At 30.2% G+C, this 13,224-nt stretch overlaps 1 protein-coding gene across 1 annotated transcript; it reads left to right on the top strand.

Annotated features, from left to right (window-relative positions):
• Window positions 1-159: 159 nt before the first annotated feature.
• LOC113736968 (kirola-like) lies at window positions 160-1,485 on the top strand. The gene is made up of 2 exons (XM_027264197.2): window positions 160-404; window positions 1,040-1,485. The coding sequence occupies exons 1-2, from the start codon at window positions 218-220 to the stop codon at window positions 1,303-1,305; spliced, it is 453 nt and encodes a 150-aa protein (XP_027119998.1). The 5' UTR covers window positions 160-217; the 3' UTR covers window positions 1,306-1,485.
• Window positions 1,486-13,224: the final 11,739 nt, after the last annotated feature.

The raw sequence follows: 13,224 nt of genomic DNA, 5'->3' as shown, positions 1-13,224 counted from the left end.
TCAGCCAAATCAAATAAAATAGCAAAATAATCCTAACCAATAATTCACGGATAACTTAAACAAAGCAAGCCTGAGTGGCTGACCATTCCCCAACAATGACGTTTTGCCCATTAGAAAACGGGCACAATTTGAATATATAAAGCCCTTCAGATTTTAGTTTTCCCTCATCCCTTTTCTTACATTCTTCTACTTTCTTTGCATACGAAAGTTAGAAGAGATGAGTCTCCCCGGTAGGCTGGTCAAACAAATCGAGATAAAGTCCGATGGAGATGTGTTTCATGAACTCTTTAGTTCCAGACCACATCATATACCAGCCATTAGCCCTACTCATGTTCAAGGCTGTGATCTGCAGAAGGGTAATTGGGGAACGGTAGGATCGGTCCTCTTCTGGAATTATACTCGTGGTAACTATATTTCCTCATGATCTCTCTTCTTTTCTTTTTCTTCCCTTCAAATATACTCCTTTTTCCTTGTTTATGATTCCGCATGCAATTGAAGGAAGATACTTTACTATATGACTCACGACTCTATGTGATAGAAACTAAACAAAAGATGGCTCATCTCCTTTTTATTAAATACTCCCACATTCGCATAGTTTTTTCGTGCTTTTTTGGTGGATTTTTGTGGTTGAATTGTACATAAAAATAGCTCCAAAAGTTACATAATGCCTAAAAGCAATTGAGCAAGTTTTCAGCTCAAGCATGACCTTGGTGGAACACTAAAAATGTTCTCATTATATAACCAGGAAGACAAAATTGGAAGGTTTGACTGATTATTACTTATCATGAATTATTCGTCATGATGCTAGCAGTATGTTTGGATTGGAAGTTATTTGGAAATATTATTTTTATTGCATCATAAACAAATTTTCTAATCACCCTTTCATATTCTAGTTGACGTACATCACATTATAAAAAGTGCTATAATCTTCAACCCAAACAAACCTTTTCTTGGCCTTAATAATTACTGAATTTTGCTTGCTCTTTTAGAGTGTCACACTTGATCTACCAATCATTGGATGGTTTATTTCTTTTATCAGATGGAAATCAGGAAGTGATAAAAGTGATAATTGAGGCCATAGATGAGGAAAAGAAATCAGTCACATTCAAGACGACTGAAGGAGATCTGAAGCAGTTATACAAGAAGTTACTCGTAACTCTTCATGTTGATACCAAAGGTCAAAGCAACCTGGTTACATGGACCTTGGATTATGAGAAAGTAAATGAGAGTGTCCCTGATCCAAATTCTGTGATGGAGTTAGCCCAAAAAGTCACAAAGGATATTGAGGCTCACCATCTCAAATGAAGGGGGTATTAAATGCCATCATATATGGCATGAAAATGTGTTTGGGAGTTCCAAGCACTAAAAATATTAGTGTGTCGAATAAGTGAAATTAAGCTGATGAAGACTATTGTATCAAGTGAAAAATTGAAATTACTATTGTGCTTGCTCCTATGAATAGTAATAATATGGTGTGTTCTACTATGATCTAATAATTTATGTACTTGTATGTTTTCTTTGTCCTATGAGTTGTAATAATATTTTGGGCTATGCTATGCTGCTACAGTAGCGTCGGATGAACAGTACTGCTACAGTCATGAATAGTGCCGATGAATAGTACCGCCGTGAACAGTCCTTTTTTTTTTTTTTTTTTTTTTTTTTTTGCTTTTGACGACTCAACACAAGGTTACAACTTCACTTAGAAGAAATTTAATGGGAGTTAAACCCTTGAAAAACCTGTTTTCATGAACGTAATCACGCCAAAAAATTCCAACCTCGATCAATCACAGGATAGGTTAAATTCAAGTGATAAAATCAAGAGAACAAGAATCAAAATTTATTTTTTTGTTTCTTTTAAATCAAAAGGCGGCTAGGGTTTTGGTAGAAAAATAAATAGAAGAAAAAAAAGAAAAGAAAAGGATATTAACCTGAATCAAGAGCCGAAGCTCTGATACCAAGTACCTTAATGAAATAGGTGCAATTTTTTTTTGGTAAGCCACAAGTACTTGCAATTAACTTCTTTTCTTAATTTAAAGTTTTGGTTTATTTGATCAACATCAAACTTAACTATAGTTGAAGCAACTTACAAGAACGTACAAAATCCGAAATATCAATGTGTTTCATGATAAAGACTCTTTCGGTCAGCAAGCATTATCATATTGGTACAAAGTTAGTCCTATAACACATCATTTATGTGATTTGAACTAAAGATTCAAGGTTATTCAACATGATGAGCCAATCTAGATGCATAAACATTTCTCTTTCTGCTAAAATAGGCCTATATATATATATATATAATGTTGCTAAAAGGAGCAAATTTTATGCACATGTCATTAACTTCAAGAATACGAACGTTTTCTTCTTACACTTTACCCTCAAGACTAACTTGTTTTAATAATTATTTCACATGGTCCTCATGAAATATTTGGTATTAGTGTATTGTAACTGAGGTTTTGTAGTCTTAAGATGATCCTAGTCTCTTTGTAATACAAAAAGAGGGAATTATAATTGAAAATGTTAAATATGATTACTGCAAATCAACATTAAATTTTGGTCAAATGTAAAAAACCATTGAAGATATACCCTTCATTCAAAAAATATAGATGGTTACAATGTAGTCATTCACATTGTGTCCTATTATCTTGTGCAACACAAAAGTAATTAATACAAGAAATAGCATATCATGTCTTTAATAGCAGTTTGGGTTTGTTTGGATAGTGAAGTTTTAAAAAAATCTCTTTTTGCTACATAATAATGACATTGCTCAATTACCTATTTATTTTTCCATCCAACTTTCTATTTAACATCCATCATATCATCGAAAATGTTATAGTATTATTTTAAAAGTTTTTTTTTCTAATATTCTTTAATCCAAAAATTTTTTTTTTAGCTCATCTTTTACAGTTTAATTAACTATAAACTAATTTCTACTAGATTATTAAAAAGGGAAAATACATGCAAAAGCATGGATTAAATGAAAATTTAACTAGTTGACATTGCTAGTCTGACAAATTAAACCTTTCGTCAAAACTTACAATGGTAGTGATACATAACATCACTAATATGATCGTGGATTTAGGTAACGATTGCCCATTAGACATTGTTAAGAGAAGTTTGAAGCACTATTTTTTTATAAAATTTGAAAAAAATATCTAAATGCATTGGTTAGAAAAATCCATTGTCAATTTGGATTTAGCTCTAAGATACCTGTGGATTAAGACAATAGAGTATTGGTTAATTTGACCCCAAAAAAAAATTTGTGGTCTCATTTAATCCATATCCTCACGCGCTAGTCCACACGTCAAGGTGAATTTTGTGTGCAACTAATCTCAATCAAAAATCGCAACAGCATCAAAAACATCAATTGGCATTATTATATTATTTTTTCCTCCAGTCACATTCAAATTGATTTGAGTGGTTAACATATATTTGATGTCAAATTGATGAAGGCATGAATCATGCAATATTTGCCCAATCCGGGTAGTTCGAGTGATTTCGTTGCTCCTCTTTAGGATATGGCGGATAATGTGTTCGAGAGGAGTGGACCTCTTCTCTCTGGTCGCAGGGGATTCGGCCCGGACATCCTTGTGTCAAAAAAAAAAAAAGAATCATGCAATATTTTATCGGACTTAATGGTCACAATATTGATGTCTTCTGGGTAAGAAAATCTCAGACAATGATCCAACTATGGAAAATTAAGAGAAAAATGATCGATAGTTGGCAGCTGCAGAAAATAGGAAAATACTCTGATATTGATACATGTCAATATCATTGAAGAAAAAATCTTACAATATGATGGAGCCAACTGACCTAAATTTTAAAACCATTGTGCTTCATTCAACAGTACGTGAGAAGGCTTTTTTTTTTTCCCCTTAAGCAGGGGATATTCAAGAAACGGAGAGAAAGAAGAGGGATTTCTAAATTTTGAAATCTCATTCTTAACTACTTGATTAAGATTTTCTCGATAAAATTTCGTGTTTCAAGATTTCTGTGATAATGGTACGGTATCCAAATTTGATACAATCCACCACTCTGCCCATTGTTTTAGTTTTTGACAATTAAAAATCTCATCTGACAATACAACGCCCAAACATGAATTATGGACATGCTTCTTTGGCCACTCCGATGAGTCGAGTTTTTTTTTTTTTTTTTTTTTTTGCTGTTAAAGAATATGGTATTTATTGCTATGTTATACTCATATTAATAAAAGAAGGGTTTTTAAGGACATTCGTTAACACACCTAATATTCAACTAATTTATCATATATATATATATACACACACACACATACTAACACATATTATCCTCCCTTGTATTTGTATACTTTCTTTATTTAATCTTACATACCCTCTCTTGTATTTATTTACTTTTCGTAATTAATCTTATATTTTAAAAAATATAACACCTGAAATATATCTTAATGAGTGCCTTATAGGCACCCGTCAAACAAACCGATAAAAGAAAATTAATGTACATAAATTTGGATTTTCCTAATTAAGTAACCAAATACACAAAACTTTTTCATCTACAATGCACCACTCTCGTTATTTTTGCCTAATATACAATTTTCTGTTGACGATATTGTGAGCTCTTATTTTCCAGCCAAAGCAACTTGTCTTCAAAATCCAGTTTACCCCTTCTAAAAGTAAACCTGTGGACAATAAATTATGGGACTCAATTCATTGACACCACAAAAATTAATTCTTTCCTCTTGCTATAGTCGTTTACCACCACAAGGGCTTTAATTATCTTGATGATGTTGTTAATGGTTCCAAAATTCAAACCCTTCACGATTATCTACCCATTCATAATTTCTAGACTGAAATAAAATCTTCCATGGCAAAAATCCAACTATCACCAGCCTGTTCTGTTCGGATAGAAGATTATTTCTAATAATTTTGTACAATTTGTAGTTTCATGATATCATATATAATTGAACAACATATTTATAATCCAACAAAAAAAATTACAAGTAACTGTCAAACTAAGCACACTCAATTTGGTTTCTTCACTTGTTTTGGCTCAAAGAAGGGGAACAAATTTTAATTATTCAACTTCATAAATTTCCTTGAGTACCACTAAGAAATTTTTTAGTGTGTTTGGATAGGAGATTATTTGGGATAATTTTTTTTTAAAAAAAAATACTGTAACACTTTTTTGATTTGATATATGTGAGATAAAAAAGTGATTAGAAAATGCATTGATGATACAAGAAAGTCAGTACATATAAATAAGGTGTAAATAAAGTACAATCCAAACACACTCGCACAACTTTTGCACCTTGCATTATATATTTTTTAAAATATAATGTGTTGATGTCCTGCATTTGCACCCTCTCAAATTTACGAGCTTGAAAGATTGGCCAATTTCATAATTTGTGATGAAAAAAAAATGTTATCTGCTAAAGAGGATTGATTTACAAGTGGTTCAGGCGTCAGGAGGAGTCGCATTTGGAGAATATGACTAGCCAAGGTGGTCACGTTTGACGAATGCGACCACCCTATTTTCTCCTTCATCAAAAAGAAATTGAATATAAAAAAAAGGGTGAATGGTCTCATTCGTGGTCCTGGTCTGTGACCATCCTATTTTCTTCATATTAAAAAATAAAAAGTTGGGCACAAATATGACTGCAATTTAAACTGTGGTTTTTGAAAACAGGTGAACATTTTTTTTAAAGAAAAAAGGTGGGCTTCTAGCCTCTTTAGCAAAACAAACTTTTGATTCCCTATAGTTATACTTCATACTAATGTCTATGTAGATAGATTATGCATGGGTTCTAAATTGTATACTATTAAGATTTATGAAAAAGCTTTTGTTGGTAAGTTCAATTCTATGGGTCGAATAAAATGTAGACGAAAATGTAAAAATAAAAGTACAAGTTTCACAATAAATACCTTTAAAATAGTAAATTGCGCTAATTCCATGGGGCTTTATGATTTTGGGAACTCTATCAGTAATTAGAACGTTTAGTAGCATACACGGATGTGGAATATGTCATTGTCTGTTCGTGTGTGTTTGTAAGAGAGATTTAAAAAAGTAGGTAAGAAATTTAGGAGTAAAAAATGAAATGAATAGTGCATTGTATTGCGCAACCGATCTTCTGTCTCGCTTTCTGTGTTACTCTCTGTCTCACTTTTTATTATATTGTTATTTCTGCTTTATAAACATTATATTTTAGTTCTTTTTTATTTTTTTAAGATTCACTAACTATCACCTGAGTAATGTACAAAATTTAACGAACTCAAAAAAATAAAAATTGCATAAAAAAAAGAGATTTTTTTTAATGAATTTTCTCTTGTAATTTTTAAAATTTTCTATCATACATTACTTTTTTTGAAATTGTTGTATTAATTTTTTACTCAATTAATAGTTATTGGATTTTAAAGAAATAAAAAGAAACTAAAATATGATGTTTATGAAGGATAAATAGCAATATAATAAAAAGTGGGACGGAGAGTGGCATAGGGAGTGAGACAGAAGATCCGTTACGATTATATTGGATACTCAATTACGAAAAATTGGATTGAAGCAAAGCCCGTAAACGCGCGTACACACACATATACACATTTATATATATACATATACATACATATACATATATATATAATAAATTTCTTACTCGAGAAATGTGATTGCCTTTACGAACTTAGGAAAAAAAAAGAAGGTCCTACCTAACCATTCGCTGCATTGTTTTGCAGCCCATTTTGTATTTCAAGTGCCCTCTCCCTTTCTTGTTCACCCCTTGTTCGTCTCTCCCCATTTTTGTTATGTAGTAAAATTTAGTTGATGGGAAAAAAGACTACATGCGCAGAAATCTTGAATTTTACTCGTTGACAAAAAAACAGATATCGAGAATTTGGAATATGCATAAATAACAACCTGAAATATATTAGTAAAGTACTTTTTTTTGGGCTGATGCCTGATTATTGATAAGAATGTATTTCATTATTTTAAAGATGATAATTTTTTTGTGATCAAAATTTTATAAATTAATTGAATAATGATTGATTTATTTGATAAATCAATCCCAAAATTCAATAAATCAACATACATGCTTATTTTTCATACATTAATTTAGATTATATCTATAATTATTATAATAGTAACATTTTTAGTAATGTAAATATTTAATAATTTGTACTCGTGAACTTGAAAGTGGTGATTTTTAAGTGCAATAACAAAATTCTAAAAATTAGCAACAAATAATTTCAAGTATATGATGAGGAAGAGATTGCTGGGAGGGATGGGCTTTTCCTTTCTTTTTTTTTTTTTTTTTTAAGTCATCCTAAGACTATTGTGGATGGATGGGTTTTACCTAAGTCATCTTACAGCCTTTTCCTATTTTTCTTTTAAATTGCAGGAAGCAGTCACAGTCGCGATGTGCGACCACCTACCCTTTTTCTTTTCTAATTTTCATTTTTTTTTCTGTGAGGAAGAAAATAGGCTAATTGCGTTCATGGTCACATTCTTCGAATCCGACTCTCTCATATGCCTGAATCTCTTCCAGATCAATCCCCTTTGGTAGATAAAAATTTTTTGTTTTCATCACAAACTAAGAAATTGGCCTAGAAAGATTGCCTCCACTGAGCTCAGAATGTCGAACTTCAAATTTAAGAAGAAAAGAAACCAGGTAAAAAGTAGGATTTGAATGTCAAAGACATTGATCTTAATTATCTTCGTTACAGGCTTGTAAGTACTTTCTTCTTCTGTACATTCCATCTTTATAAGTGTTTTTACTCTTACCATGTAGAATTATAGTATACATCATTATTTTACTCGACAAATGCATACAAGTCATTTATACATACGTTAAAGTGTCAGAATATAGAGGTTCTGAATTTCAATTCTCCTCCTTCCTATCCACTTTTAAAATTTCACCCCTCTCATACTGGAAGAAAAAAAAATGCACATAAGTCATATTGTTACTATATTGATCTTTTTGTAGAAGGCATAAAGTTTTTTTTTAAACAGTTGGCTTTATTTGGATTGCATTGGACTTTTTATAAGAAAATAACTGTAGCGATTTGATATATGTGAGATAAAAAGATGATTGAAAAATATGTCTACGAAAAATATAGCAATTTTGTTATAGGTTCATTTACACATTCAAATAAATAAAGAGTAAATCTTATGTATACTGACAGTGTATACACTATCATCGTTGGATTCATGACATGTGCGCAAAAAATGAATTTAAATTCAAATTTTGCATTGTTATCATTCATCGGACGCTGATAGTGTATACACTGTCAATGTATATAAAATTAATTCATAAATATAAGCATTTTTAAGCTTAAGGGATATGCAAAGTTAAAAAAAAAAAAGGGAATAGGTTTTTGACAATTTCATTTGGTAGAGGTTTTGAATATTAAGCCCTGCTCCCCGATTAGCAATTTCGATGTAACAAAAAGTAAGCCCATCCAAAAAAAAAAAATGAATTTTCTATGATGTACCCTTAGGACAAAGAATAAGCATACAAAAAAAAGGGTGTGACCCATTATAAAAGTTTGATCTAGTCCCACCTCCTATTTCGCTTAAAATTTTAAACTTTTGCCAACAAAATATAGCTTGACCCATCTCTATTGCTGATGAGATTTTAGTCTATTCGCTAAAATTGAAGTTTTAAGAATTAGAAATTCTAGATTCAATTTTTCCTTCTCGCTTTTTTTCATAGACAGGAGGAGATGTTAGCCGCATATATTACAAATTTTTAAATAAAAGAAAGTTAGAAAGGATTGTGAAAACAACTGAAAATAAATAAATAATACTACTCCCTTATATCAAATCAAAGTAACGAACACAACCAAAGTTCATATTATCTAATTTTATAACAGAATGAAGCTTTGGAAGATTGAAAGTAGAATGAAACACATGTTGATTACCCATCCCTAGACACGGCAGCCAATTTATCACCACGCTTCCTTCCCTGTCCCTGTATATGCGAGAAACCGAGGCTGATAGAAGAAGCAAGTAATGTCGGCTTTTGGGAATTTTGCCCCTAAAAGGCCACCCCTGTCGACACCAAATCTTTCCTAATAATAACAATAATAATGGTGAAATAAAATAAATGATAATGTCCTAATCTTTTCCTATGGGAAGGAGCCCCTTCTAGTTTTTAGCTTTCCTTGTTTAAATAAATTCTCTAATAGGATTTTTTAGTGAGAGATTATTCTCTCTTAATATCTCCTAGTGAGTATTGCTTTTCTCCTAAATTGTTCTACTAGGAGTTTTATTCTCTCAAAATTTTCTTGCGAGTCTTTTTAGTTGTTGTCATATTTCTGTGAGATTTTGTAGATATTTCGAATTTGTAATTTCTCCATTTACGATTGTTAGATTTAAATTTCTTTTTGGACTTAGAATCAGTTTTTGATCGGATCTAACTATTAGAAGTTATGGATGGATCTAACAGGTTATAATGATTCATATGGATAGAAGAAACGTTAGAACATCAATGTTATCTTTATTTGTATTTTGTTGCATCTATAGATTTTCAGATCTATACGTATTTGTATCATATTTGATTTGATATATTTTCTATCATTAGTACAAATTTACTGAATGAAATTATCCCTTCTATCAAAAAAAAAAAAGCTTGAAAATGCAAAATAATTAATAGAATAATAAAAAAGTTGTTCTTGAAAATTTGTTTATGGTAAGTTGCAAAAAGCTAGATAGATTGTGAAAAAGTTGCAGAGAGATCTAAATATCTAAATCTCAATGTTTGGAAATATTTCGGCCCGCAAAATATTGAACTAACAACATTAATTTCTTTTTAAAAAGGGCTCAAATTAGCAAACGGAAAAGGGAGAAATATTTAACATCAATGAAGTATGTTAGATGTTCACATTTCACATTGCCTAAGGTGGTCACAATTCATTATATTTCTTAGTGAATGTCATGCCCATGCGGACTGGTATTTTTACTTAGTATTTCCAACTATCAAGATTTACACCTTTTTAATTTTTTGAATGACATAATTGTAATCCACCTCATCAAAAAAATTGTTGAGCCTGTCATAAATAATTTTTCAAACATAAACTTTTCTTCTCTTTTATTATAGTTTTTAAGTTCTTTTTTTGGAGTTAAATTTGTAATATTAATTTCACATGAAATAATATGATTTATGCATTACACATAAAAATATTATGCAAATAGGTTGAGCTTATTATTGTTGATATAGTGAGGCAAGTGTAAAGTAAACATCCTCGAGGATGTCCTTATCCCCGCTAAAGGATCCTAGCTCCACTACTAGTTAGGGCATCCGTAATGGATTACACTCTATTAAGTATAAATTATATGGCACATCATTAGTTTATTGTCCCCTCTTTCAATACACTATTTCTCACCATAAGTTATAGTTTATAGAGTATAATAGTATAGATTTTCAATCAAATCACATATTTATTTTAATAATCCACAATCCATATCCCATAAAGAAATAAATTTATTTTCTAAACAATCATTTCATTATTTTTGGAAAATAATTTATTAACTTTCAAAAAAAATTTACTTCCTAATTTTTTAAATTTTTTTTTAAAAAATAATATTATTAATTTTTGAAAAATGATATATATTTTTGTGGCTCTCAAAAATAATACATTGTTACTTGCTAAAATATAATTACGTAATTATTAAACAAATACCCAACACTTACCAAATGGGACCCATAACCTTTTTTTTTTTTTTTTTTTGTCTTCTTGCATATCTATTCTGCTTGTAATGGCTATGATTAGGGGTGTGCATCGAATTCGAATTCGGAAAATTTGGAAGTTTGAATTCGAAATTTTTTGAAATTTTGGTATAGGAATTATCGACCAATTTCGATTTCGAATTCACCAGTTCAGATTTCAATTTCGATTCTGAATCCAATTCGGAATTCGGTAAATTTTGAATTCACCGAATTTGAAACCTGTTTTCCCTTTTTTTTCTTTTTTGTTAGATGTATTGTTATATAATATAAATTTTATATTACATATATTATAAAAAATATTATTATATATAAAAATATTATTAAAATATTATTATATATATAAATATATTATTATATACATAAATATATATTAATATACATGTTATAAAATGAAATTGAAATAAAAAAATATTATTATAAATATAAATAAAAAAATATTAATATATATATTATAAAACGAAATTGAAATCGGAAATTTCGATTTCAAAAACTCCATTACCGAATTTGAACCAAATTCTCATAATTCGAAATCGACAATTCCGATGTCAGTGCTGAATTCCGAATTACCGATTTCGAAAATTCTGAATTCAATTCGAATTCGGTCAATAAATCAGAATTTTTTAATTTTGCACACCCCTAACTATGATATGCATCATGGCTATTACATTCCCACTATGGGAGAGGGTATAATTGTTGGGTATAATAAAGGGTATTATTTACACCTTCTATTACACTCCATTGTGGATGCCCTTATATTTTGATGTGATAAGGTTATTTGAATGACCAAAAGCTCCTTAGCTCAATAGAAGTTTGTTTAGGTTGGGAGTGGACTGGCCATGCTCGAAGAATAATTTTTCCTTTTAGGGTCCCATTTGAGTTGAAAATCTGATTGATGTAGTCTTCAAAGGGCAAACATTATTTATAGTTGATATATTTTTTTTAATTAAGGAAAGTTCAACAAAGAAAATTTCCATAATGGTATATGTGTATACACACACATTAATAAATTACTACTAAAGTAGTAGCACTTGAAATCTTAAACTTATGTTTATTGTTGTGTCTAGATTTTTTTTGACAAAATATCATAATTTCATTAAAATCTGAACAAATGGCGGAAGTTACATCATCAACTATATACAGATATTAAAGAACAGATCTGAGAATAACGGATACTACAGATGGTCTTGGAGTTACAATTGTTTTATCTTAATTTTTATTATTTGTTCTTCATATTTGTTTGTGTCCGGAATTTTCAAAAGGATAATAGTCACCATGAATGTTATCATTTTGAATGTCATAACAATTGAAAATCAAATTATGATTTCAAAAGTCATAAACGTGCATTTTTTTGGATAAAAATATTGAAATGGCACAACAAAATCCGGAGGATTTCAAAAGCCTTCAAATTTTTTTAATTTTCTAACAAATCTGGCATTAGAAATGGCACAACAAAATCCGGAGGATCTCTCCGCAAAAAGACATGATCACATATGAATTTTGCATTCTTAGCTAGCACATGAGTGACTTTATAATTACCTAAAATATAAGAATTAGGATAGGATTAGATGGGTAGTAGCATCATAAATGAATCATAGACATAACTTAAATTCAAATTATTACATTCTAGTATCTCAGATCCTACTGCATGTTTGTTTATTTTATAGGGGTAAAATTACCTAAAATCCAAGAATATGGACGGAATTAGATTGGAAGATTAATCAAATAGTATTAGAATACAATATAAACATTTGTAACTCTTAAACTTGCTATTTTCTTGCTCCTTAGCAGGACAATGTGTTCTGATTTGGGAAAGGAAAATAGCAAGATTATGAATGAGGCTGGGAGCTGCAACCTTCCATAAACCATAGATTGTATTATAATATAATTAAGGATTAATCTTCTACACACTAACATTGTATACATTTTCACTATTAGATACATGACACGTAATCCGAATTTGAATTTAAAATCCAAAATTTGCATATATGTTGTGCATTTAATTATGATAATGTATATACTATCCGTATATATAAGATTTACTCATTAATTAAACTATAATATCATCATCCCTAGGTTGTCTTTTAATGTGATTAAACCATTAATCTCCCAATTTAAACCTACCATTAGCCGTAGACTAAGGTAATTTCACAAGCTAATGCAGTTTCTTAAGATTAGGAGTAATAATTTGGATTTCCGTTGATTTTGTGATTTTCAAATTCATTGTATCTGTGATGCTAATTGTTGTCCTATCACTCTCCATCAAAGCAAACAAAAATAACTCTCTGCCGAAGTAAACAAATATAGGGATTGCAGGGGATAGGTTATCCTCTAAAATCTCTCTTACCCACTCCTCACTCGTTCAGAACAGTCTCTTATCAAACCTATCGGAGAACCCAACCGATTTAATTCCCATTAACAAACCTGCAACTCTCAAGCATCCTCTACCAGCTACTTAAACTTGTCAAATCATTCATGAAACCAAAATACATGCATCTACATGGTTTAAAAATTTGGAAACTAACAAAATTAGTACA

This window comes from Coffea arabica, chromosome 3e, assembly GCF_036785885.1.
Source record: "Coffea arabica cultivar ET-39 chromosome 3e, Coffea Arabica ET-39 HiFi, whole genome shotgun sequence".
In the NCBI taxonomy this organism is placed as follows: Eukaryota; Viridiplantae; Streptophyta; class Magnoliopsida; order Gentianales; family Rubiaceae; genus Coffea; species Coffea arabica.
The sequence above is the reverse complement of the archived record's forward strand: the minus strand, read 5'-3'. Positions and strand labels throughout refer to the sequence as shown.

What these genes read in the sequence shown, in the direction of transcription:
- LOC113736968 (XM_027264197.2), top strand. Translation starts at nt 218, where the DNA reads ATGAGTCTCCCCGGTAGGCTGGTCAAACAAATCGAGATAAAGTCCGAT. An exon ending in CTTCTGGAATTATACTCGTG is followed by an intron (nt 405 to 1,039) that starts GTAACTATATTT and finishes TTCTTTTATCAG; the next exon opens with ATGGAAATCAGGAAGTGATA.